The 23,894-nt window shown below is 37.0% G+C and overlaps 1 protein-coding gene across 1 annotated transcript in view; it reads right to left on the reverse strand.

The window, feature by feature from the left end:
* Positions 1 to 921: 921 nt before the first annotated feature.
* The window catches only part of LOC140745863 (uncharacterized), a 150,395-nt gene continuing 127,422 nt past the window's right edge, over positions 922 to 23,894 (reverse strand). Inside the window, exons 3-4 of the mRNA XM_073077795.1 lie at positions 9,542 to 9,639; positions 922 to 1,336 (exon numbers count right to left, since the gene is read on the reverse strand). Of these exons, the coding sequence (XP_072933896.1) occupies positions 1,229 to 1,336; positions 9,542 to 9,639 (206 nt within the window). The 3' untranslated portion in view covers positions 922 to 1,228. The remainder of the gene's footprint in view (positions 1,337 to 9,541; positions 9,640 to 23,894) is intronic.

The following is a 23,894-nucleotide window of genomic DNA, read 5'->3' on the forward strand; positions in this document are numbered from 1 at the left end:
GCAATTAATAGCCATGATCTCTAAATCTATATAATAATCTTAATACTACATTATTATTAAATAAAACTTTACATTTTTCAACAAATTTGAAAGAAGAGTTTTGGAAATTGAAATGCTAATAAAAATTCGAGACTTAATCGCGAGTAGTGTGACAAAAATTTTAGATAGAAAAACGGGATAGATACCTACATTTGTTATTTATATTATAATATATATTATCATTATTTTCGGAATCATTTCTACGTTGGTATTCATGATACATGTCAATTCAATACTTTGCATGATAAATTGACATTTTTAACTGGTACATATATTTTGTAGTAAGGAATTGACAGGAGTGTCAAGGTTACACAGTTTTTTTCTAATAAATGATGCGATCCCACCCCGCTTTATATCAACGCCATTTGATAATTTAAAAAAATATATACAAAATATTAGCGTGCTATACGTGTTGTGCGAAATATTTATTATGTATTAATATAAATAATATTCGATTTGTGAAAGTAATATTATGAAACAACCTTATTAATAAATAATCAAAGCTTACAAATTAAATCTTATACAAAAATATGTTGAAAATATGATAATATTCAAAAAGTAACGTCACAATATTTTTTCTGAAAATATTTGTGCATTTACATATTAAAAGTACAGAAAATGAATCACATATAAGTATTTTTGTTTAGAATTCGAACTGTTAGAATTATTGATATACCACTAGTAAAAACGTGGATATGTTACTAACCAAACAATCTGCAGTTATTGGTGGCACTCATCGCGAGACGCACACTACGCAGGTGTAAGTGCAAGTAGGACAGCACGTCAAAATCAATACGCAAAAAAGAGATAGACATATTTCGCATGGGACAATTAACCCGTATTTCATGTGCCACTTTTCGAACGTGTATACGAATATTTGTTAGAAATATATTCAAATTATTTAATTATAGTATTATTGTAATTAATTATTTTGTGTTATTTTCATGATATTATTTTTATGATAATAAGTATCCATTTATAGTCACTGGCTGGTACGATTGTATGAGTTAGCATAAAAAATACAAAGAACGCTCTTGACGTTAGAGTTGTATTTTGTGAATTGAATCAAGAAATAGTTTTATTTTACTATTTGACGTATAATTTTTAATAGTGGTATATGAATGGTTAGAAGCATATGTCGTTCATATAAAGCGCAGGACTATCCCGGGTAGGACGCAATATTACCACCCTAGTTGGTGGTGTCCTTGCGGACTTTGTGTCCGCGGAACGAGGCTTGGATCTTCGTCGCAGCCTTATTCAGATCCGGATCAGTCAAATCGATCTTCTCGATGTCCTCCTGTTGACAAAAACATAAAATGTAAATCTTTCTCATTATTACTTAAAACAACATATACTTTAATAAATATAGGTTGTGGTAATATAGGAGTAGCAAACGAGTATATAGTCCAGATGGTAAGTAGCTACTGCCGTCCGATATTTGTAGTCAACCCCAGATCATCATCAACCCATTACTGTCCCACTGTTGGGCACGGGACTCCTCTCGGAATGAGAAGTGCGCGTTGGTAGACTTCACAAACCTTTGAAACCATTTTTTTTTAAGATTTCTCAGGTATGCAGGTTTCCTCACGGTGTTTTCCTTCGCCGGTTTAGCAAGTGATAATTAATTTGTGGTGCGTGCCTGGGATTTGAACCTCGGACCCCTCAATCAACAGGCCGAGTTTCTTAACCACTAGGCTGTCACTGCTTCTATCAGAATCTATGAGATACCCCAGAACCCCGGATAAGATTAGATATTCGTACTTAAGGTCGGCCATAATTCACCTGATGGTAGGTAAGTGACTATTGCCGTATATGGGCATCTGTTATCAACCTTAGGTAAGATTAGAGTCCTATCTGAGATCGGCTATTAAGACGTTGCTACCTCTGAGGATTAAATAGGAACATCTCGGATAATTAAGTCTACCGTACAACACCCTTTAAATACGAACACAGTAGCGCTCAACACTGCTGTTATTAGACAGAGATGTGGCGATGGTGCCTCCAAACTTAAAATATAAAGGGCTACAAACTAAGCTGGCAGCAGTGACAGCCTAGTGGTTAAGAAACTCGGTCTCTCAATCGAGGGGTCCGAGGTTCAAATCCCAGGCACGCACCTCTGATTTTTCAAAGTTATGTGCGTATTAGAAATTAATTATCACTTGCTAAACGGTGAAAGAAAACATCGTGAGGAAACCTGCATACCTGAGAGATGTATAAAAAAAATAAAAAAAAAAACAATCTCAAAGGTATGTGAAGTCTACCAATACGCACTTGGCCAGCGCGGTAGACTATGGCCTAATCCTTCTCATTATCAGAAGAGACCCGTGCCCAGCAGTGGGACAGTAATGGGTTGATGATGATGATGATGATGAAATTATTAATTCAGTGAGTTGATTTCCGTCAAAGATAACATAAGGGAACCAACACATTTATATATCTTTTATCATAGATTAGAAAACCTTTTGTGTTTCTACCCCTAAAAGATATATCAAAGGTACCCGTGCCTATTTAGACAGTTTGTGGCTATAGAACCTTAAATTTATGACTGGATTCCGATACAAATATAGCCTTCGGAGAAACCATTCAAGCTAACCCACCGAACAAATTAGTTAAGGTTCTTGTTAGAATGCGTACTATACAATAGAAAGCGATACAATTTTTTTAATTAAAATAAGATTTCACGTTTTTTTCTGACTTTATACTTCGTCATCAATTTGTTATTGTCCCACTGCTCCTCCCATAGTCATCGCGGCTTAGGCCCATCGCCTTACCCAAGTGCAAATTGATAGATTTCACAGATCTTTGACATTTCTTTAAAGAACACGTTCTCAAGTGTGTAGGTTATCTTAATTTTTTCCTTCACCGTTATAGAAATACACATATAATAAAAAAAATCAGGGATGCGTTCCTGGAATTTGAACTTAAAATCTCTCGAGTGATAGGCTGATTTCAACCCCTAAGTTAATCTTTGGGTAGGCTCGACAAATGTTTGCAGATTATCGCCCTTAATAATATTTAATCTATCCCTTTTTTGCCAAAGATTGACATTTGACATTTCCCCTTTACTATAAATTATTAAATGTCGACCTTTACTGTAAAAAAATAACAGATTGCTTATTAATAACGAAAGTATATCTGTAACTACTTTATCGATCCCGTGGCGCCATCTGTATCGAATAGTAGAAGACAAAAAGTAAATAGAAAACTATTTTTTTATATAGCTCCTGGTTTTTTTCTCGTCGTACATCTTATTAGCTTCGCTCGTAGTACGACGTTTACCTAACCATCAGGCGCGGATAAAGATAAATCGATTCTTTTAAGAGACTAGTAAATTTTCTTACTTTCGAACTTAAAGGCAATACAAGCACTTGAGTAATGGTATAACCATTGCTACTAGTACTTGGATAATATAATGTTACAAATATAAGGCACCTACAAGGTATAGGGTAGGGCTGCGTAAGTTTTTTTTTATTTTTATAATATAGGAGTAGCAGACGAGCATCCAGTCCACCTGATGGTAAGTGGCTACTGCCATAGCCATCTGGTATTAACCTTAGGTAAGATGAGAGTCCTATCTGAAATTGGCTATTAATACGTTGCTACCTCTGTGAAGGTAAGAGGACATACTTTTCCGTGGCATTCTAGCTTAGCCCTCAAGAGTAGCGCTGCATCTGTGACCGACCACAGGTAGGAATATCTAATCCTATCTGGGGTTGATTACAGATGTACATGCGTGGCAGAAGCCACTTACCATCAGGTGGAGTGTATGCTCGTCTACTATTCCTATATAATATAAAGAATCTGTAGACATTTCTGCCGATTAAATTTCACAGATGTTCAAACTCTAATACGAAATTAGTTTAGAAATTCGGTGAATGTAAATTTAGAGGTGGAATTAAGTTTGGGAACCTCAGCCGTCACCTGGGCCTAATATAAAGTGACCTTCAACTCTGAACCGACAATAATAAAGTTCACTAATGAAATTAGGGTTAGGTACATTCACATGTACTACTGGCATACCACATCGTAGATACAAAATGTGGCGAGGTAAGTGTGAATAGCTCGGTGCAACTTTTTTTAAAGTTTTTAGTAGCAAACGAGCTGATGGTATGTCGCTACTGCCGCCCATGGACGTCTGTAATCAACCCCAGATAAGGTTAGATTCCCACCCGAGGTCGGCCACATATGCACAGCGTTGCGAGACTTCAAGACTAAATTAGAACGCCTCTGATAAGTACGTCATAGTCGTAGAACAAAGACGGATTTGACAAAAATGCGAAATTCACTTTTTATCATAGTTGGATAATATATTGTCTAAATATTATTACTGCATTTCAGAAAAAAAATCTATGTATTTTAGTTTTCAAATTAATCAGTCGGTATAAAGACGGACTTGAAATGCGCTCATAGTAAAATGCACGTTTGTGAATAACTTGAAATAGCTACCCTATAAAGTTTGGTATTTGTTAAATCCGACTTTATTCTACGACTATGACGAGTATGTCTCTTTTACCAAAACTTTCTAACCAGAACACAGCAGCGCTTAACACTGCTGTTATTAGGAAGAAATAGGTATGGCGGTGGTGCCGAACCACAAGGCGGTGGTGCCGCCGGAGTTGAACCACAAATGTTCTACCTAAAAGTTTTACCTTTACGAAGCACAAACAGTCTTTATAACCGTTTTAATTCTCAATGTCATCAGTAATTGCACAAACATCGGCATTGAGCTAAATGATCCGTCATTACTCAGTTTAATGGCATTAGGTTTACCTATGCCATTAATGGCTTTTGGCGACAAAAAGTAGGTAAATGGATTTGCAAACAAATGTCGTCTTAACCATGCGATGATGGCTTAGGGGTAAAAATTTAGTTTGTTTTTCAAGGTTTAGGTTCGAACCCTGTTGTCCCTGTAGTTCCGGGACCAGAATAGGGCTACGGTATCCCCTGCCTGTCGTAAGGGCTTCCGGGTTTGCGGGAGGTAAGAGTGGGGAGCTCGAACCGCCATGACAGCGATCCCAGGAAAGACGGCGGTATGTTTGGTCGCATACGAGTACGGTAAGCGTTCCAACTTAGTCCTCATCCAACTGAAGGTAGGACTCCAATGGTAAGTACTCGTTTGCTACTTTATTCTCATAAAAACCTTTTTTTTTTCTTCTCGAGGGGGAAACCTTCAAAAGGTACCCGGTGCCGTGGGAGCGACACGGGGTTATGTGGGACTTTTACCGCACTAAAACCCCCCCGGTGGCCGTCCTCGGCGCTGCGTAGAGGACTCCGGGATCTCCAAAGGAACGCGACCGGAGTCCTCTCAACGCACTGCCCCGTCGGGCTCCGCCCAGTTGAGTTTGTGTCACCACACCGTCTGATGAATACGACGGAATGCGACCACACATAACGTCGTCCTTCCCGGGGTCGCTAGCCGGGCGGTTCGATCTCATAAAAAAAAAACCTAAATCGGATCCAACTGGGGTATAATTCAAAAGTCTCAGATAATATGTGAGGTTGTCTGCCATATCTTGCAGCATTACTGTCTTTTCCAATTACGTAAGAATTACACATACGCGGAATTAATGCTACGCCGCGTATTTCGGGAGGGCTATATTTTTCGGCCAATTCTGTTGCAATATACCCGTGATGTATGATCATGGTGATTGGGTGTTACGAACAGAATTTTTCATGATTTTATTTTTGGAAAAAGGAGCGTGGAATTAAATTTTCATGAGATTGAGTTTGATTTTTTTGTGTTTTGGGTGTTTTTTATTGAAGAAATAGGTGTTATACTACCACCACAATTGTGTTTGTCTTATAAAACGTTTGAAAGGTACGTTAGGGCGACATCCATATTCGAAGCGTTCCAATTTAGTCGTCAGACAATTGAGTTTATTTTGTGAACTTTTCGTTTTTATGAGATAGAAACAGGTGTGGCGATACATCCACCACACTAATTTTTGTGCAATAAGAACGGTGTAATACTTTGATTTGAATAGGAGTATGTGAAAAGGACTTTTACACGTATGTAGTCAATATGTTGATGGTAATTGACCCCAAATAAGATAACTCTTGTCTTAGGTTGACTTCAGGTGCGTTGCTACCTGAGAATCCGTCTTATTGGTGTCGCTGGATTTGTCCCTGTAGTTCTGGAACTAGAATAGGGCTACGGTATCCCCTGCCTGTCGTAGGAGGCGACTAAAAGGGGGCTTCCGGGGTTGCGGGCGGCAAGAGTGGGAGCTCTAGCCGTCCAGCAAGCGACCCTGGGAAGGACGGCGGTATGTGTGGTCGCATACCGTCGTAAACAGTACATGGTGTGGGAGGAGCGAAAACTGCTCCCCCAGGGTAGAGCCCGTTGGGCATCGCGCTTGGAGGGCTCCGGTTGTGTTCCGTTGGAGATCCCGGAGTTCTCCAACAAGCGTTGAGGACTTTAGGAGGGTTTTAGTGCGGTAAAAGTCCCACATAACCCGACGTCACTCCCACGTCGTCGGTTACCTTTTGAAGGTTTCCCCCTTGAGAAAAAAAAGAAAAAAAGGTGTCGCTGGATTATATCCTTCAGCCAAATCACAACAGCACTTAACACTGTTGTTATAAGTCAGAAATAGACGTATTATGTACCGACGGTTTCTTCCTTTATTATAGATGTTTGATTATTTATTTTATAATATAAAGTAAACTTCAAAGAAACCATAATAACTTAGTACCGAACAATAAACACAAAATTTTTAGTCGCAGTACAAGAGGACAATTAATAAATAGCTATTGAAAGCTGAAATTTGATTAAATCCAAATATTGTCCGTCAACGTCCGTTAAATTAGATCAATTGTGCTTTGTTTGCCAATATTTAATGGATTTCGATTGTCATGTGGGACGTTTGGGGGTAATAAATATCGTGTGTCATACTTTAACTAAATTATTATTAGGTAAGTGAAGCTCACTTTGAATTCGTCCAGTTTTTCCCGAGATCCCAACATTGATAACATTTGGTTAACTATGACTAACCATAGCTAACCAAATGTTATTAATAGGTTTAAACTAAGACTAAATGTGGTAACCAGGCTGGCCCAGTGCGGAAAAAATATGAAGTACATCTGCAAGTACTTACTTACTTTATTAACTTCAATTTAAAAACAAGTAATCATTTCTACTTCTTAGGTTTTATTTGTTCATAGGGTTCAAATCATGTTTTTTGTTGTTTACAAGGGGGAAAACTTCAAAAAGTACCTGTGCCGTGGAAGCGGCACGGGGTTATGTGGTACTCTTAACGCACTAAAACTAGGGAACGCAACCGGAGTCCTCTTAGCGCGTTGCCCCGTTTCGCACCGCCCAGGTGAGCATGCCGCCCGCCACACCGTCTGTTGTACACGACGGCATGCGACCACACATACCGCTGTCCTTCCCGGGGTCGCTAGCCGGGCGGTTTGAGCTCCCACTCTTGCCGCCTGCAACCCCGGAAGCCCCTTTTAGTCGTGTCTTACGACAGGCAGGGGATACCATAGCCCTATTCTGATCCCGGAACTACAGGAACACTACACTGGTCCTACCAAACTACATTATTCTTCGCTACTTCATAAAATGAAACTTATGCGTTAATAAAATGGTAGATAATAATTATTACAATAATATCTGCAGTACGATAAACCCGCAATATCTTGAAACTGGGAAAATATTCCTTAGGGAGATACGAGCCGCAAAGCCAGTCCAAGTAGGTCAAAGTAACAAAGTTTTGCCAAGTATTATTTCAGGATACAGTGAAACAATGTAGCCTCTACATTATGACACAAGATAGGAATTAAATAGGCGTAACTTGCCTTGCGAGAGATAGCTTGGTGGTTAAGAAATTCGGCCTCTTGATCGAGGGGTCCGAGGTTCAAATCCTACGCACCTCTGACTTTCCAATTATGTGCGTATTATAAATTAATTATTACTTGCTTAAACGGTGAAGGAAAACATCATGAGGAAACCCGCATACCTCAGAAATCTTTAAAAAAATGTTTGAAGGGTATAGGAGTCTACCAATATATACTTAGCTAGCGGGGTGGACTGCAGCCTAATATGTCTCATTCTGAGAGGAAACCCGTGCCCAGCAGTGGAACAATGATGGGTGATGATGTGATGATGATGGTGAAAGCTTTTCTATCATCAATTTCATTCTATCATCATGTTCGAGTCCGAAGGCAACACCGCCACCCATTTTTGCTATAACACCAGTATTATGCTATGTCGTGGTTTGAATGGCATGGGTAGGCTCGTAAAAGAGGATACTTATACCAAGCGTTTCAACTTAATCTTCAGGGTTATATGGGTATAGGAGTACACATATAGCCACCTCAATTAGAATTCTAATCTTATTTGGGGTTAAAAAGTAAAATTATAATAAAATCTATACCTTTGTAGTATATTTATAAGAAAATCTACGTAAATTATAAAGATGTCCATGATTATTTATTAAGTTAGGTCTAAAGAAACTTTACGACGTTCTGAAGTGCTCTAGACCGCCGCCTGTTTAAATATTACAGGCATCTGCAGTATGCTTATCCCGTACCCAAGAAAACTGGGAAGAGAGGGATTCCTTCGGGATTGCGGATTTCTCAATAACTTAGCTTTATAAGCAGACTTTAACTCTATAAATGCAATTTAAAGCTGTTAATAGTTGAGTATATTGTTTTTATTTTGAAAGATGATCGAACCATAGTGGTTTAAAATAGGGAGGTACCACCACCAAACCTTTTTGTAGCGTTAAGTAGTTTCGCGTTTGGCAATCTGTAATCGTTCTATCTAAGATCGATTACATATTTGTACCCTTCAAACAAGAACACAGCAGCGCTTACCACTGTTGTTAAAAGGCAGTAAGAAGTATGATAGTAGTGTCTCGGGAGACTAGGCATAAAGGGTTTTACTTTCGAAAATTCCGAAAATTCGAAAGTTCGTACGTTTTTTTCACCTGTAATGGAGAAGCGTGATAAGGTAACCCCTTACAATTGTAGCAGCAGGAAACATTTATAACCTACTGGTTAGAATCCTGGTACCCGAGGTTCGCACCCATACCTATACCCATATCTCAAGTATTTAAAAGTTATCTACATATTAGAAATTAATAATCCTTGCTAAACAGTAAAGCGAAATTTTGCGAGACAACCTACACATCTTAAAGTTCTTAAAAATACGCTCTCAAAGATGTGTGAAGTCTACCAGTTCGTATTTGGACAGCACGGTAGACTATGGCTTAAATCTCCCACTCAGAGAAGAGACCCGTGCCCAGTACCCTTACCAGGAGTTTTTACGTTTCGACAAATATGACTGTTTTGCTTTTGTGTTTATGTATTTGCCCATACTATTTCCAATCAGCGTCCCTAGCGGATTGTGTCAAAACTAGGAAATCGTATGGGCCAATACATAAACAAATACCAAAACAGTCATATGTGGCAAAACGTAAAAACTCATGGTAAGGGTACAGAACGACATTTATGGGTTGAGGAGGTACAATTATGGACAAGAAATTATATTTGTCCTCACCTTGTCCTGCTGTTCTTTGTCCCTGTCCGCCTGGGTCTGCTTGCGGGCCTGGTGGCCCCGGAACGACGCCTGGATCTTAGTGGCTGCGTTGCACAGATCTGTGGACAAAAATATTGCATTACTTTTCATTCAGATATTCTATGTAGTAACGTAGACCCGGCATGGAGAAGAAAAGTTTCCAGAAGTTATTACCAATAATAAATATAATATTATTAATAATAAGTTATTCAAAAATGTGTGGAGAGGAAAAGTGTTATCTAAAGCTTGTTACCAATTGGTAATTACTTGTTATGACAGATATGTCTAACGTCAATCAGCTGTGAAAGTAACCACAAGCATGCCGTCCACATCAGATTGACTGCATTCGGCACGTATCATGCGTCAAATGGTAAATGGCTACTGCCGCCCACGGACATTTGTAATCAACCCCAGATAGGATTTCTACCTAAGGTCGGCTACAGATGCGCCGCTACCCCTGAGGACTAGGCTGGAACGCCTCAGATATGTATGTCTCCCTTACCACACCCTTCAAACCTGAACACAGTAGCGCTTAACACTGCTATTATCAGGCAAAAATAGGTGTAGCGATGGTATCTCCAGAGTTGAACCACAAAGGTCTACCCTCAAATACTATTCACATTAACCTTTAAAAATCACATGTCATTGGATACTTAAAGTCAATCAAAATTACTCCATTTTAACCCATAACACTTAGTAGTAAGTTCCAAAAATGTATGTTTTTTGTTAGATTGGTTTCTATAAGGTACACATGGTACAATTTATCATAATCATTGGTAGAGGCAAATAAAAATTTCGTCGTTGCTTTCCACGTTTGGAAAGCCTTTTTCACGTTCTCGGTAAAACATTTGATAAAGCCAAGATTGATAGTTCTAGGTACGGAACTAATGTCTTTTGAAATGTTTTTGGTGGCAAAAGAATTGCTGGGGGAATCTCTAGATATATTCGCACATATTCGGTATTAAGGAATTTAATGTTGAACTTGGGGAGAATCAGATAAATAAAAACTTTACGTAACGTCTATGCAGCACTCCACCATCCGGTTTATTAAGAAAATTAATGACATTTCAATCAATTACAATAGTTCAATTCCAATAGTTACTTAAATATGAACTTTCAATTACAATAGTTACTTAAATATGAACGCCTGAGTAAAAACGTTTGTGTTTTTACTGATCTTGAATAAATGGTAATATCATATCTTGCGTTAATGGTAACAGATCTACGAAGTTAAGTAACATTGGCAGCGGTCAAAACTTGGATGGGTGACCGCTAGTGGCAAAATTTTCTACGTGCATCTGTACTTTAGATGGGGCGTTAAGTAATCAGCCGTTTTTGTTATAATTTTATTAGAATTAATTTTCTAAACCTTGTTGCAAACACCCGACATGAATTCATGTCTACCTGGTATTCTTACCATTCTTCATTGAAGCTAACTTCATTACGATTTTAGTAGCACTATAGGATTGCAAACTGTAATTATATTTCGTTTTACTAAAATAATAGGAAAACAATTCTATAATTCTACAGAAGAAGTAATTTATAATATGTCACATCTAGCGAAATCCAGTTTCAAAAGGATTACGAAAATGTGTAATCACTCCCTCGAGCATAGAGATCCCTAAAAGAAAAATAAAAGAGGTGAAAATTCACGAACAAGATTCAAAGCCGGTTACAAATTATTAGCACCTTCAAACCCGGGGTTTGTGAAAATTCGCGTAATTCGCATCCTGAATTTATTGTCTAAGATATGTCTCCTGACAAAGATAGATTGAACAAACAATCCTGAGATTAATTTGCGCGGATTACGTTTTGTCCTGATAAATAATTAGATGTCATTTAATGTGTACGGCTTAATTGCAGACAATTATGGTTAGACAAGTAGACGATGTAATGACACATTCTCATCTCTACATTCATGTCCTGAGGGTTCTTTGTATAATGTGTACTATGACCATAGATTAGTAAAGATTATCATAGATAAGTATCACTCCTAACAAGAAAATGTAACCAGTTTTGACAATTGAAATAGTTGCATAAAAAGTTTTGCCACGTCTCCGTGCTAAAATGTCCCTGAAATATTTGAAACATTTATTTATTATGTAAATTACGCAGTATTAGTTATTAATTCGTAAATTTTCTCTAAAAATGTTTTTTATTTGTCAAGAATTCAAAAAAAATAACTGACAAATCAGCCTTTTGTGACTTCATTCAATTCTAAGGCGGCGAAGTATCTTTACTAATCTATGTATGTCACAGGAAGATACACGAACACCCAGACCCAGAACAGATCAAAATTCATAATTTAGATGTCTGGCCGGGGATAGAACCCAGAACCCTTTGCGTGTCATACCGCAAATAAGCACACAGTTCAACTGATAGTAACTGATCACTGCTGCCCTTAGGCTTCTGTATCTAACTCTATATAGAACAGGGATTCCAATGACAACGGTCACAGATCTGTTGTCACTTCTGACAACTAATTGGGTCGCCTCTTACATAAGACAGTTAACATGAAGGCAAAAACCGTTTTCTGTACCGGAAATCGAAATTTGTTGTATTCTAGAAATAAATGTCGATCTTTGGTTCACAAAACATTGAATAGATTGATTATCGATGACGAATAATATTTTATTATTCGATAGACTGAAGCATTGCCAGAGCGTTCTTGTCGTTAGAGAGATATTTTAATTTACACTTTTATGAAATAAATTCTACTACTTGTATTTTTAGTGGTATTCACAGATTTTTATTTCAAGTCGCCTATAATACAAAGAGTGTCCTATTTTAATAATGACACTGTAATAAATAATAAATTGTGTTACAATTTTCTTATACAAAACTTTATCAAATACGATTGCCGCGCCCTCTATAACAAATTGACAAATAACCCGGCATATTTAGGAAGGTTAAGGTGGTAGAAGTCTTTGTGGTTCGACTCCTGTGGCACCTGCGCCACACCTATTTCTGTCTAATAACAGCAGTGTTAAGCGCTGCTCTGTTCTGGTTTGAAGGGTGTGACAAGGGAGACAGACTTTTCCGAGGCGTTCCAGCTTAGTTCTCAGGGGTAGCGGCGCATCTGTGGCCGACCTCAGGTAGGAATATCTAATCCTATCTGGGGTTGAAAAATTGGGTTGTAATCGAGTGGTAGAGTACTCCAACGAACAAAAAATATTACGGCAGCTAATATTCTTACAATGTAAAATTCTAAAAATCCAATGACATTACAAGAGAAAAAGTACCCTAAAAATTCCCCAAGCAGTAATAGGAATGAAATTGTATTTTTTCCTGAAAGCTCAGCTCCCTTCCCTTTGTGATGACATTTGCAGTTCAGAAATGAAATATTCATTTTTTGAATGCCAGTAGAAATGGGTTTCTAACTTTTATACGAATTGTAGGAAAATATTCATTTCGTTGTTTGAACTTGCAGGACCAGTATAATATTGTCCCTGTAGTACCAGGACCAGTGCCCTTACCATGAGTTTTTACGTTTTGACAAATATTACTGTTTCGGTATTTGTTTACGAATTTGCCCATACAAATAAGAATCAGCGCCCCTAGCAGATTGTATCAGAACTATAGTGTCAGTAACGTACCATTAAATGTCAAAATTGACAAAGTGGCGCTTTATGTTTTGTCTCTCTTTTTGCGAACATGTGAGGCAGCCAAAAAGACTTGAGCACTTATTGTTACGTTTACACAATCTAATGAAGCAAGTGGAACAGAATAATGGATTGAGCAAACGTAACGTAAAATTGTGGGATGTTTTGAAAACTCATGGTAAGGGTACTGTATAGAGTTGGTTACAGCCTATAGGTGGCTGTGACCACTTATTATCAGGTGGACTGCATTCTCGTTTGCTACCGTTTGAAGGTGGTAGAACCCTTTGTGGTTCGACTCCGGCGGCACTACCGCCACACCTATTTCTACCTAATAACAGCAGTGTTAGGCGCTGCTGTGTTCCGTTTTGAAGGGTGTGGTAAGAGAGACAGACATTTCCGAGGCGTTCCAGCTTAATCCTCAAGGTAGCGGCGCATCTATGGCCGACCTCAGGTAGGAATGTCTAATTCTATCGGAGGTTGATTACAGATGTCCATGGGCAGCAGTAGCTAGTTACCATTAGGTGGACTGCATGCTCGTCTGCTACTCCTACATTATATAAAAAAAACCCGCATACCAATAATATTGTTATCTTTAACAGTAATTTACGTTAGTTATAAATATTTAACTCAAATACAACTTTGGAACTGTAGTCACGTCAGTCATAAATTAGTCGTTGAAAGTTTTATAACCATTCGTATATCAGAAAAACTTTTAGTTTTCCGAACTAGTAAAGTCGTAAACACGGATTTTAGTAATACGTCCTGGAAGTGACAGTTTAAATTGCAGTTTGGAAATGAAATCACGGTAAGTGGCTACTGCCGCCCATGGAATTCTGTAATGAACCCTAGACAAGATCAGTACCCTTACCATGAGTTTTTACGTTTTGACAAATATGACTGTTTTGGTACTTGTTAACGTATTGGCCCATACTATTTCCAACCAGCGCCCCTAGCAGATTGTGTCAGAACTTGGAATTTGTATGGGCCAATTGGAGTTCTATCTAATATTGAGCGCGGATACTTTACTATCCCCTGAAGGCTAAGTTGCAACACCTTTTGTAAGTCTAACCTTACCACATTCTTCAAACCAGAACACAGCAGACCTCGACAGTGATGCTATAAATATATCACAGACAAATAAAATGTTGATGTTATAATGCAAAAACGCGAAACCTCAAAGAATTTTCAGAAGACGCTATTTAAAAATGTTATAGTGAAATTCAAGATAATATTATGAATAGTACAGAACACAATAAAACAAAATATAGCCACAATAGTTCGGGAAAATAGGACAAATACTCAATAGGGCTAGTTAGTATACAAGGCGTATTCAAAAGACTTTTCAGGAATTTGAGAACGTTCGGGATACGCGGTATGAATAACGCAGACAGTGTAGGGTGGCCATCTTTTCTATGAAATAAGGATATAAATGTGAAAATTCCGAGATATTTCAGTTTAAAAACAGGACGCATTATAGAATTTGATATGCATTAAACAAACTATTAAAACCATAAACAAATAAAACCATAACCAATGCAATTATTTTTTTAATCAAATGATGTTATTATTTTTAATTGAGTTGTGAATGTTGCGAAATTTATATTAACCATTCTATGCAATTATTTGTAATATTTTATTTTATCACTACTACAGGCAAGGCAATTACTATATACATGAAACCATCTTATATCTTTTTAAAATAAAGCAGTTTTAGCGCGTCTTAAAAATAAATAGTTATTATTATAAAAACAAAAAATCCCTGCTGCTAAAAAATAATTATCTAAAAAGGGAAATAATGTAGTCTATGTCACTTAGATAATTTAGACGAATTCACTGACACCTCATCAATATACGTCAAGTCCTTTGGGCGGTAGAAAGTAGAGACATACGATTTGGGCAGTAGAAAGAAGAGACGAGTACATACATATTATGTGTGTTCAAAAAACATCACTCGACTGTACGAGAGGACATCGGGTAAACAATACTCTAAATCTACCCAGGACACACAAAACAGGACATGTCCTAGGAAACTAGAACGATTGGTAACCCTAAGCCAGACACAAAGCTTTGTAAACTAGTTCGAAAGGCTAAAGACCTGGAATAAAATGTCTTTCAATAAAACGTGGAAGTAATTTTGAAACAATGCAGTGTTCTAGATAATATTGCTTGTAAATGGAGCTTTGGAACCAAAAGTTTTCGTTTAAAAAGCTTTTGTTTGGTCATAAAAGGTTTTCTTTTTATGTATCAAAGTAAACAATTAAAATATGTTTGAACGAGGGGGAAAGGAAGATAAAATGAATTTAGGTGCGTTATTACAATACTGTTAAGAATATAGTCAGGAAATTAATATAAAATAACAAGCAAGCATACAAATTATAGATTCGACAAGAAAAGCGGCAGAGTAACGTTCTTTACAAGGATCGGAAAATAACTACCCAGTAGACGATCTACAGTGCCCTTTTATACACCCTCTTTTAGTTAATACCCGCATTTGACAATTCAAGTTTCTTACTTTTACCATCATTCTTAACACGCTTACCATTATTCCTAACAATACAATATAATTAAAAATACTAATAATCTAGGCTTAATTTACATTTAGATAATATAATTCAGGTATTTAATTCAAGACACCCTTTACAAAAATATAGTAGGAAGTAGGTAGCAAGTAACATAAGCCTGACGTAGCAGTTAGCCAATTCAGTCGTAGTAGGCTTCTACGAGAGCTAAGCTTTAGAAAACCATTGTATTCCAATTTCCTAATACCCGGTATTAAAAATCAATCTATCCCATTCTGTCTACAAATTAATTCCAGCGGCGCAGAATTCTATAGTTTAAAAGTTTTTTTTATGATATAGGAGTAGCAGACGATGCAGTCCACCTGATGGTTAGTGGCTACTGCCGCCCATGGACATCTGTAATCAAACCCAGATAGGATTAGATATTCCTACCTGAGGTCGGCAACAGATGTGCCGCTATCCCTGAGGACTAAGCTGGAACGAATCGGAAAAGTATGTCTCCACACCACCACAGCAGGACCACAGCAGCGCTTAACACTGGTGTTATGAGGCAGAAATAGGCGTGGTGGTGGTGTTGCCGGAGTCGAACCACAAAGCGTTCTTCCACCTTTAACATTTATTCATAAAAATGTAAGCATCGATATGCTTAACCGGTGTTTAATCAGTCGTTTTACAATTTACTGACCTGCATCAGACCCTAAAAGCCTAAGCCACCGTAAAGAGACCTAAGTAGAGATCACGTAGACTAAGCCAATTTGGGCGTAGCGGGCATTCAGCTAAGTGCGGGCATTAATCTGACCGCGCTAACGAAGCTATTGTGAAGATTATCTCTGTTTAACTTGTATTGTGGTAACGTAATAGGATTACGGACTAAAGTAACGATAAAGTTAAGTGTTGTATAAGATTTTAGAAGCTATTTTTAATAATATATACAAAGATAGACTCCGTAACTTCTAACCTTTACACTTAACACATAGTATTTTATAGACTATTCAAAAACTATGTGTTTGTTAAGTTTCTACGTACTACAAAAACTGCATTAAACACTAATAGCTCAAGAATCGTGATACTATTTCAGACACTTAGGCGTACTAAACTTCTACGCTTTACAAAACATTCTATTAAATCCAAATAGGCTAAGCCTAACGTAGCCGATAAGTAAATTTGGGCGTAGCAAGCTTTTACGAGAGCTACTCTTTAGAAAACAATTGCAATAAATACTAAGAATGTAAACATCGTAGTGCTAAACCGTACTGGTTGATGAAATCGGCCGTATTAAGCTACGCTTTATAAAAAAACATAGTGTTAGTCCTTAGTCTAAGTCTCACGTAGCCTCTGAGTATATGAGAGCGTAGCAAGCTTCTACAAGATCTAAGATCTACAAAAACCATAGCATTAGATGCTATGGTTTTGTTATGCATAGCGGTTGATGTAATCAGGCGTAGTAACCTACGCTTTACAAGAACATAGCATTAGACCCGTAGCATAAGCCTAAAGTAGCGACTAAGCCAATTTTGGCGTAGGGGGCATCCTGCTAAGTGTGGGCATTAATCTAACGGCGCTAACGAAGTTATGATAAAGATAAATGTTGTACCATGTTAGGTAAGGTTTTAGAAGGTTTTTGGTAATTTAGACAACGCTAGGCCCGTAATTTTTAAGCTTTACAAAAATATGGTATTTGAATAGCCTAAGTCTTATGTAAGGGGTAAACAAATTCTGATCGTATCAAGCTTCTGTGTGCTTCAAAAACTGCATTAAACACTGATAGCTTAAGCATCGTGATGACGTTTAATTAACTAAGCTCCTTAATTTTACAAAACATAGTATTAAACCCCATTAGGCTAAGCCTAACGTAGCCAATAAAAATAGTCTGGCGTAGCAAGCCTCTACGAGAGCTATGCTTTAGAAAACAATTGCATTAGATACTAAGAATGTAAACATAGTAGTGCTTAACCGTAGCGGTTGATGCATGCAGCCGTATTAAGCTACGCTTTACAAAAACATAGTAGTAATCTTAAGTCTAAGTCTCACGTAGCCTCTGAGTAAATGAGAGCGTAGCAAGCTTCCACGATAGCTTTTAGATTCCAGATTTAAGATATACAAAAACCATAGTATTAAATGCTAATAATGTAAACATTATAATGCTTAGCCGTAGCGGTTGATGTAATAGGCAGCAGTAAGCTACGCTTTACAAAAACATAGCGTTACACTCTTAGTGTAAGCCTAACGTAGCGACTAAGCCAATTTGGGCGTAGTGGGCATTCTGCTAAGTGCGGGCATCTAACCGCGCTAACGAAGCTATTGCGAAGATTATCTCTGTGTTTATCTTGTATTGTGGTAACGTAATGGGATTAGAGGTTAAGTAACAATAAAGGTAAAGATTTGAGAATATAGTGTTAGGATTTCGATATTATATTTAGTAATTTAAAGAACCTTAAGCTCTTCGACTACAATGAATAGCCAAAGTAAAACTTTACGTAGCAATTTACAATTTCAGACGTAGCAGGCTTCTGTGTACTACAAAAACTGCATTAGATACTAATAAGTTTAAGCTTCTTGATAGCGGTTAAGTCAATAGGCCTTAATAGGCTATGCTTTACAAAAACATTGCATTATATACTTAGTCTAAGCCTAACGTAGCGACTAAGCCAATTTGGACGTAGCGGACATTCTGCTAAGTGTGGGCATCTAATCGCGCTAACGAAGCTATTGAGAAGATTATCTCTGTGTTTACCTTGTATTGTGGTAACGTAATGGGATTAGGGGCTGAAGTAACGATAAAAATAAATGTTCTATAATATTAGGTAAGGTTTCAGAAGCTACTTTTAAAATTATATACAACGCTAGGCTCTTTAACATGCATGTTTTACGCAGCGGCTAAATAAATTCGAGACGTAGCAGGTTTTTAAGTGCTACATAAACTGCATTAAGCACTAATAGCTTAAGAATTGTAATAGCGTTTAAGCCACTCGGGCGTATTAAGCTTATAAGCTTAACAAAACATAGTTTTAAACCCCAATAGGTTAAGCTCACCGTAGCCGATAAGTATATTCGGGCGTAGCAAGCCTCTACGAGAGCTACGCTTTAGAAAACAATTGCATTAGATACTAATAATGTAAGCATCGTAATGCTTAGCCATAGCGGTTGATATAATCGGGCGTAGTAAGCTACGCTTTATAAAAAACATAGCATTAGACCCTTAGTCTAAGCCTAACGTAGCGACTAAGCCAATTCGAACGTAGCGGGCATTCTACTAAGTGCGGGCATTAATATAACCGCGCTAACGAAGCTATTGTGAAGATTATCTTTGCTTACCTTGTATTGTGGTAACGTAATGGGATTAGGGGCTGAAGTAAAGCTAAGGTAAAGTATTTTAAAACGTAGAAGTTCGTAAAAGAACATATCGTCACTGGAAGGGAAAACTTTCCAAAAACGATAGTATTAATAACTTTATATGTAGTTACACTTTCCTTCTCTAAAAAATAACCGTTATACTTATGTTTGACTTAAAGTGGCTGTATTTTCGTTTTTAAGAACGTGGGAAGATCTTAAATAAATATAATATAATGTTAAAGGTCTATAATACCTTCGCATTACTTTTAAAATCTATTTAATTAAGCTATATGCCTTACGCCTCTCATCAATCAAGATTTGACAACTTGTGACTAAACATTTTATTTTTTATGTTTGTTAAGTAAACATTGGATAGATTGGTTATTAATTAGTGACTTAGTAATCTACATTAGACTAATTTAATCTAACCTAGACTATCACATAAAGTTTCTTCATTCCAAAAATATATCCAGTAATTAAAAGTTACAAGTCACAATGAATAAACCTACATCGTAATATTTTATTTTATAAGAAATTCACGCTAAAAGTGTTTTTAGGGACCCAAAACACTTTGAAGCATTCTCTCAAAACTTTTTCAATTATTACTCGACAGCTTTGTAATCTGAATCACGCGATCTATTCTTGTTATGCGGGCTTTATACACGAAAGTGTATTACATAATATTTGTATATTTATACAGTGCGCATAGCCCCACGGCGTGTGTAGATCTTTATATATATATATTTCTTACTTACGTGTGTATGTCACTGAACGACTGGACTGATTTTAATGAAATTTGTTGTGTGTGTTCAAGGGGAATTGAGAATGGTTTAGATTCACAATTTAGTTCGTGGGAAAAGGTTTTTTAATTAATTTTGAATTCGTAAGTAGTTATAGAATCGGAAACTATGCATTTGATCAAGTGATGATCTTTAGCAAAGTTGTTGTCCAAGAGCCCACGAGGGTTTGGGCGTTGGTAAGACCAATTTTCGACAGATGGCACCACTGTCATTCCAATGAAGGTACACATTTTTCGTTTTATGTATGTCATATTATTTCTTTAAAATGCGGGCGAAGCCGCGGGCACCACTAGTTTTCTTATAAAATGTATGTTACTTATTTTATTTTACTAATTACAGTCCACCTGATGGACAATTACAATTTTACTAATTGCAGTTCACCTGATGGTAAGTACTGTTAGTCGTGGACATTTTTTTATAATGAAGGAGTGGCATACGAGCAGTCTACCTGATCGTAATTGGCTCCATATATTTGCAATCAACCCCAGATAAGATTAGATTCATACCTGAGGTCGTCCACAGATGCGCCCCTACTTCCGAGGACTAAACTGGAATGCTTCGGAAATGTATATCTTTCCACATCCGTCAAACCAGAACACAGCAGCGCTTAACACTGCTGTTATTATGCAAAATAGGCGTGTGGTGCCGCCGGAGTTGAAATGGAGGGTACTAACAACTTCAAAGATCTGTAACCAACTCCATATAAAACAAGAGTTGTATGTAAATCCGATCATAATACGTTAAGTCGGCCACAGATGGTCGCTACTCCTGTGGACTAAATTGGAACGCCCCGGATAAGCATGTCGTCCTTATCACACCTATCAAACCGCAACCCAGCAGCGCTAAACACTGCTGTTATGAGGACTTATCACTTGCTAAGACTGTATGACTCGTCGTCAACCCATTGCTGTCCCACTGCTTGACACGGGTCTCTTCTCAGAATGAAAAGGTTTATCAAATCAAATCATTTTTTTTAAATTCAAAATAGGTTCTTTACAGAACACTTTTTGAATGTCAATACAACTACCACCACTTCACAAGGTGTTTCGTTATGGAGAAGAAGCGGTGAAAGAAACTCCATAACACGCATCTTTTAAAAAAATTACAATGTTAACCTTAACTAATGGTACACGTGGAGCTGGAACTACATACTTCAGACCACACCGTTATGTCAATCAAATAATTACTTGGTTTATAGTATGTTTTTTTACATAGCGTTTGTTTAACGACATGTTTGAACTTTTTTTCTGTGAGATTCAATATGTGGTCGGGTATTTTATTGTAGTAGCGAATACAGTTACCCATGAAAGATCTAGCCACGTACATAATCTATGATCAAAATGAATGCAGAATGAATCAGAATGAAAAGGTCTAGCCTAGTGTGTATTGGTATGTGAAATGTTTCATACATTTCAACCGGTGCTTTGAATGGAGAGATTATTTAATTACAGTACTTTCAAATACTATTAAATAAAAATAAATAATATCTTTTTCTGCGATTTGCTATAGAATTAGCAGAGTTATATGCGCTTCATACATATATCCTGGGATATATGTATGAAGGTATTAAATACAATAAATTATAACAGAATTACATTTTACAATTATAACAAACAAGATTTGCAGATAACATCTGGATACAAGCCAAATCTGGGCACAAACTTATATACTCTCTTCGAACTTGGTTTGAAATGGAATTCGGGTATTCCAGTGCTTTCCCGAGGGAATAAGCTTCTAAAATCTGTGATAGGCTAGTGTTACGAAGTTTGGTAAGATGCCTCATACGATTTGAAGGGGCTCTACATGTATTTTTACCATATTGGAGGGTAATGATTTTCAAGGGTATGTTTATTGGTCTTTTAGTGGTACGCCATACAAAGCATCTAAGGTTGGTTGTACGGTGCTGTCCCTGAGTACTAAGCAGGAACTCGGCGCTCATATTGGACACGCTGTTAACGCCGTTATCAAACGAAATATATTGAGTGACAACTTCAGAAATATGTACTAAACCAACATTTATTTCAATTATTTTTTACTTTGTAGTGACATAGAAGTCGGTTATATTTTTTTGTTAATTTTTTTTTCATATTCCTAAGTGATAAGGGCTATATAAATAAAAAAATGCTAAGGGTGAACCTTAGCATTTTTTTATTTATATAGCAACACAACGTTTGCCGGGTCAGCTAGTAGTATATAAAATTCCTATTTGAAAAAGTATTAAGAAGTTAATAACCAAATTTTGTTTTGATCGATGAGAAGTTAGAAGCTTTCATTAATAAGAAGCTCTTGATAAATGTACTCCCAGATTTAATTTGGGTCAGTTATTTTAGGGTTCCGTACCCAAAGGGTAAAAATGGAACCCTACTACTAAGCTTCCGCTGTCCGACTGTCACAGGGCTCTATTTCTTGAAGCGCAATAGATAGACACTTGAATTTTAATTGAATATGTATAACGGTGAACGCTATAACAATAAATATGAGTACTAAAAATAATAATTATAGTTTAAAAATTACAAACCACGCTAAAATCGCACAAGGAAAATTGTTAATCCTGATTCCTGACGATCCTGATGAGTAGAATGGGATAAAATTATTTAAATCGTGTATTGTCATCGGTTCTTGATAATTGTTCGAAATTTTAAATTAATTGGATCGTTCAAAGTGGGTAAAAATCGAGTTCAAAGATTTCGTTACATACATACATACAGGTCAAGCTAATAAGAGCGTAGTAAAAAAGGTAACAATAAATGGGAGTGGCCATACAAGTTACCGCTATTTTTCGACGTTTTTTGGATTCATGTAAACAACCTCTATAGGGACATAGTTCAAATTTTCGCAATGCATTAACTATAATGGCTGCTATAGTAAGAAATACTAAAAATAAATAAAAAAAATTTGGTGGTGCGGAATCCGCCGTGTGCCAGTTCGACTCACACTTCGCCATTTTTTCGAATCTTATTAATCGGGACTCGAATCAAAGTACTATTAGGGGTACGGAAATTTCATTTGCTTTTTGAAATTGTATTGGGTACGAATTAGATTGGAATTTATAGATTTGATTGGAAAATATAATTTGATTTTCAACGCAAAGTATTTTTTATATTAGATGCTATCAAATATGAAATGAACAGATCCTGATTTGATTTTTTTTTTGTATAAAGTACCAAGTGAGTAATAGGTACTTTATATTAATTACAATCTAGCCTAATTTAAGACTAATGAGTACTACGCTAACTTAAACTGCTAAATAATCATATAATGAAGGTGGCGTCCTCTGAGACTGCACTTCTTTGTTTTATTTATTTATTTTATTGTGTAAAGCATTTAGTACAATAGGTCAATAAGAATACATAAAGTTCAATTAAATGCTACCTTTACAGGTGTTACACATGTCAACACTTAGGAAAAATGTTAGGATTATCACATAAGGGAGTAAGTAGACACATTCTTGTGTTCTATAATGTTGAGAATAATATGAAAAATATGTATATCGAAATGTCCACAAATAGTTGAATACTAACAGCTAGCAAGATAATTAGCAACTAGCAAGATAATTAAATGAACGTTTTAAACCTAGATTAAACTTAGATTTTAGATAAGACACGTAAATGGACGTGGAGGCTTCAGATAAGTATGTATCTCTTTCCACAACCATAAAAGTGGAACACAGAAGCGCTTAACACTGCTGTTTGCCAGAAATAGGTGTAGCGGTGGTGCTGCCGGAGTTCAACCACAGAGGATTCTACCACCTATTTCTGCTTATAACAGCAGTGTTAAGTACTGCTGTTTTATGGTTTGAAGGTCGTGATGGAGACGTACTTTTCTGAGGCGTTCCAGCTTAGTTCTCAGGGGTAGCGGCGCATTTATGGTCGACCGAGGTAGGATAGGTAGATAGTCAGCGGTATCCACTTATCATCAGGTGGACTGCATGCTCGTCTGCTACTCCTATATTATAAAAAAAGAAATAGGTGTAGCTGTGGTGCCATAGGTATTGAACCTCAGAGGGTTCTACCACCATCTACTTTCTACCTGACTACAGATATCTTTGACTATGACCACTTACCATCAGCGAGACTACAAG

Source organism: Epargyreus clarus, unplaced genomic scaffold, assembly GCF_041222505.1.
Source record: "Epargyreus clarus isolate Ecla_fem2 unplaced genomic scaffold, WU_Ecla_fem_2.2 ptg000011l, whole genome shotgun sequence".
NCBI lineage: Eukaryota > Metazoa > Arthropoda > Insecta > Lepidoptera > Hesperiidae > Epargyreus > Epargyreus clarus.